This window comes from Vigna unguiculata, chromosome 3, assembly GCF_037176805.1.
Source record: "Vigna unguiculata cultivar grain cowpea cultivar isolate G323 ecotype 2 chromosome 3, ASM3717680v1, whole genome shotgun sequence".
Lineage (NCBI taxonomy): Eukaryota > Viridiplantae > Streptophyta > Magnoliopsida > Fabales > Fabaceae > Vigna > Vigna unguiculata.
Genome location: NC_140794.1, coordinates 26,381,753 through 26,386,374, shown reverse-complemented (window position 1 = coordinate 26,386,374; position 4,622 = coordinate 26,381,753). Strand labels below are relative to the sequence as shown.

The following is a 4,622-nucleotide window of genomic DNA, read 5'->3' as shown; positions in this document are numbered from 1 at the left end:
GAATGGTCTTCATTTTGATAGGATGTTTAAAATGGTCTTCATTTTTAACGAATGTTTAAAATGGTCCTCATTTTCGCAATTCGTGTTTTATTTGGTCCTTTGCTGTAATGCCGTTTAAATCATTAACAGAGCATTGTACAAGTGGCACGGTTTGTATTAGGGTGTGTTATGTGTACTGTACAAGTGTGGTAATTAGATATTTAGGGTTAAATAAGTGAGCTAGGGTTTTGGTAAGGAATGTTTGCGCAGTTGGTGAGTTTTGGCAATCTTGTTCCTCCATTCCCAATTGGTGTTGCTGCAATCTTCCTGTAATCCCATTATATAGGTATGTTACGGTCCCAATCTTCTTCCTTTACCTCTGGTTGTAATCGTTGGAGGCAATCGTGTTGTATCACTTCGTGCACTGTTGGTGGTTCAACGAGAAATGACCCGATTTGTAGCTGCGGAGAGATGACAACTTTGAGGATGACAAGAACTCCAAAGAATTTTGATAGAAAATTTTGGGTACAATCTGTTTTTATTTTTGTGTTAATAATAAATTGGTTTTAATTTTTGGTTTATTGATTTACAGAGTAGTGGTTTCAATAATGTGGGCTGCAACTTTTTCAAATGGTTGTGTTGATGAAAAGATGTCATCATCATGACACAAATGAGGCAGATTAATGATTTTAAAGTCCAATCTGTTTTGTACTATTGTTAAATGAAGAAATGAATTAGTTTGATTATGTTGATATTAGTTCCAACATGTTTGAAATGACATCTTAATCTGAGCATTGAAGTAAGTGATATTAATCTAAGTTTGGGAAAAATTAAATTGATCTAAGTTTGGAAGAAGTTAAATTCATAACATTAATTCATCCTCATTAAAATGCATTACATCAATGTTTGGCAAAAGTGAAATTGAACGAAGTTTAAGGAAAGTCAAAATGCAGTACAATGCTTGACTCTCCACTTCATTCCGAGCTCAAGAAAGACGAATATAAAGAAATTTTCCTAATTGCAAAATTTCTCTTAAATTGAAAAAATTAACGTTAATTAGCCACCTGTACAATACACGTAACATACCCTAATACAAACTGTGCCACTTATACAATGCTCCGTAAATGATTTAAACGACGTTACATAAAAGGACCAAATAAAACACGAATTGCGAAAATGAGAACCATTTTAAACATTAGGTAAAAATGAGGACAATTTTAATCATTCTGTCAAAATGAGGACCATCCGCAACAAACACTACGAAAATGAGGACAAAAAGGTTTTTAAGCCAAAAATAAAAAAGTAATCTACTTTAATTTCATTTTTAGAAACTTTGTAAAGTTTCTCAAAAAAAAATTTGTCACAAGCTAATTTTCCATAATAATATATGATAAAATTTGGATACAAATTATTATATTATTATAGTAGGTTGAAAGGTGGGTGCATGTTTTTGTAGAAGGGTGTGATAGTATTATTATTTTCCATAATAATGTGACAAGCATAGAGCCATATATACGAAGTCCCGTTCTACGCATAATCTGAATAATATCTTACCCATATTCAAGTGTGAAAGATGGCAAACAAAAATGCTTCTTTGAACATATTTTTCTTCCCATTCCTGGCTCATGGCCATATGATACCTTGCGTTGACATGGCCATGGTGTTTGCTGCAAAAGGGGTGAGAGCCACCATAATCACCACCCCACTCAATGCACCAACCATCTCCAAAGCTATACAAAAAACCCAAACTCATCAAACCAAAGAGATCAACATCCAAACCATCAACTTTCCTTCTACCACCGAGACTGGTTTACCTGAAGGATGCGAACACGTTAACGCACTTCCATCTCTAGCTTTACTGCAAGCTTTCCGTAACGCTACCAGGTTGCTGCAGGAGCCCTTTGAGCAACTGCTGCTTCACCACCATCCAAATTGTGTTGTTGCAGACATGTTCTTCCCATGGGCAACTGATTCTGCTGCCAAGTTCGGAATTCCCAGGCTCGTGTTCCATGGGATGAGTTTCTTCTCATTGGGTGCTTACGAAGTAATGAGGCTGTACGAGCCTTACAAGAACACTTCTTTGGATTCAGAATTATTCGTTCTCCCTAATTTTCCTGGTGAAATAAAAATGACAAGGTTGCAGGTGGGAAGTTTCTTTAGGAAAGATGACGTGGAGGCGAAGAGATTCTGGGAGGAAATTCGTGAATCAGAGGTGAGGAGCTATGGGGTGGTTGTTAACAGCTTTTATGAACTAGAGAAGGATTATGCAGATCAATATGTGAAGGAATTTGGGAGAAGAGCATGGGGTATAGGCCCCTTGTCACTTTGCAACAAGGATAAGGAGCAGAAAAGAGGAAAAGAAGACGAGCATGAATGCTTAAAGTGGTTGGACGGGAAAGCAACTGGTTCAGTTGTTTACGTGTGTTTTGGGAGCATGACAAAGTTTTCCGATTCTCAGTTTCGAGAGATTGCTTTGGGACTTGAGGCGTCAGGGAAAGAGTTCATGTGGGTGGTGGGGAAGAGAGAAGAAAATGAAGAAGAATGGGTGCCGGAAGGATTTGAGGAAAGAACGAAAGAGAAGGGAGTAATCATAAGAGGTTGGGCACCTCAAGCGTTGATTCTTGAACATGAAGCTATTGGAGCGTTTGTGACTCATTGTGGATGGAATTCAAGCTTGGAAGGTGTGGTGGCTGGGGTGCCTATGATCACTTGGCCTGTGGGTGCTGAACAGTTTTACAATGAGAAGTTGGTGGTTGAGGTGCTGAAGATTGGTGTGCCTGTTGGTGCTAGAAAATGGAGTAACTTTGTGGGAGATGAGGATTGTTGCATAAAGTGTGATGCTGTAGAAAAAGCTGTGAAAAGGGTATTGGCAGAGGAAGAAGCAGAGGGAATGAGAAACAGAGCAAAACTTCTTGCTCAAATGGCGAAACGAGCGGTGGAAGAAGGAGGCTCTTCCTACTCAAATTTGGATACCTTGGTTCAGGAGCTGCTCTCCCTTTCACATTAAGGCGCAATTCCCTTGTTCAATTCATATTTGTCGCCAGAAAACCATACTGTCCGAAATTGTGTTATCGTTGATGATTAAAAGATTCAGTTGAATGTGTTGTTATTTTCTATCAAATATTTGTGTAAATTTCTATGAAGAAAATTTATTTATTAGTATTCAACATAATTTTAGAACAATTAAAAATCAAAACTACTTATTCAGAAGCATGTTGCGGGTTTCAAGGTTGATTGATTTGTGATTGAAGCAGCTCCTTACATCAATTTATTCGGTGCAATAGATCTGTTCGGTGGAGGACCAAGTTTCATGAAAAGCTTTCGTTGTGAATGGGCGAACAGATTTTACCAATTTATGACAATATTGTTAACTTTGAATGGAAAGTGCCGAATTTAATTGGTGAGTTTTTGGCAGCTGTTTGGATTATTTTTGGCGTCTCTAGAAACGATATTGGTTCAACATCACGCAGCCGAAAGCACTAACTCTACGCAGTGACGTGACAGCTGCAAATTAATTTGGATCAAATTGATTCAAACACTAGGACGGTGAATCGGCTAGTTATAGTCGTGAAGAATATCGCTCAATTTCGTTCCGCAATTAAATTCGAACAATCCTATAAACGGCGCCACTTAATTCGTCACACAAATTCTCAGGCACTTCATTCATTAATTCATGATTCAAATGCCTGGTTTTATTTGATTAGACATATGTAACACTTATCTGTGATGATAAATATAAGATGTATAATTTATTCTTTCATAATAAAAAGGAATTTTTATTTCCGGTGAATATCTCATAAAAATTAAATATATTTGAATTAAAATGTAATTAATACGTCAGGTAACAAAATACTCAATGTGAAAAATACCTGACGTTTTTGTAATTAAAATATAAAGTCATGTCAATTCTTATGAAATAAACATAAAAAGTGAAAATGACGTCGGTCAGTCTTAGATTTCTTCGGTCCACCCTTTGTTTAAGGTTTAACGACGTTTTAAAGTTTGTCGATGTGTCACCCGACGTTAAACGTGTTTTAAAAAGTTAAAGAAAAAACAGTGAGTCACATTTTGCCCAACATTGTTCTTTTGCGCGGAGACCTAACAATTGCGACGACAGCAGCAACAATGACAACAAGGTGTGATTTTGGGTTCATTTCAATCTCACTGAAGTTGTTTCGATTCCCTTGTTATCATTTTTTTTTTTCATTTTCACCAAATGGTTTTCATGCAGACTGCGTTCTCAAGGCTCCAAGGTCACCCTCTAACGGTGGCGACGAGGCCCGGTTGTTCCTAAGTTACTTTATTGCTCTGCTGCTATTTTTTCGCTTAATACTTCGTTCTTACCTATTCGTTTTCAATAAAAGGTTAGTTTTGGTTTCATACATTGCACTTTCTCTTCTTTTATTTCTTGTGGCATTGGTTATATTTTATCATTCCCATTCTTTTTCTTTTATCTTTAGACAGTTTTTTAGCAATTTGAGGAATTTTTTTTGAAGAGGTCTGATTAATATGAGAGTTTTAATATAGATATTTAGATAAAAAATATTTTAGATGTTTGATTAATTATTAGTTCCATTGTTAGTTTATTTTAAGATTTACAAGGTGATCCATTAAATTGTATTGTTTTTTTGTTTTATTTGATA

The 4,622-nt window shown here is 36.3% G+C and overlaps 1 protein-coding gene across 1 annotated transcript; it reads left to right on the top strand.

The window, feature by feature from the left end:
• The first annotated feature begins 1,094 nt into the window (after positions 1 to 1,094).
• LOC114179558 (scopoletin glucosyltransferase-like) lies at positions 1,095 to 3,457 on the top strand. The gene has a single exon (XM_028065940.2). The coding sequence runs from the start codon at positions 1,553 to 1,555 to the stop codon at positions 2,984 to 2,986; it is 1,434 nt and encodes a 477-aa protein (XP_027921741.1). The 5' UTR covers positions 1,095 to 1,552; the 3' UTR covers positions 2,987 to 3,457.
• Positions 3,458 to 4,622: the final 1,165 nt, after the last annotated feature.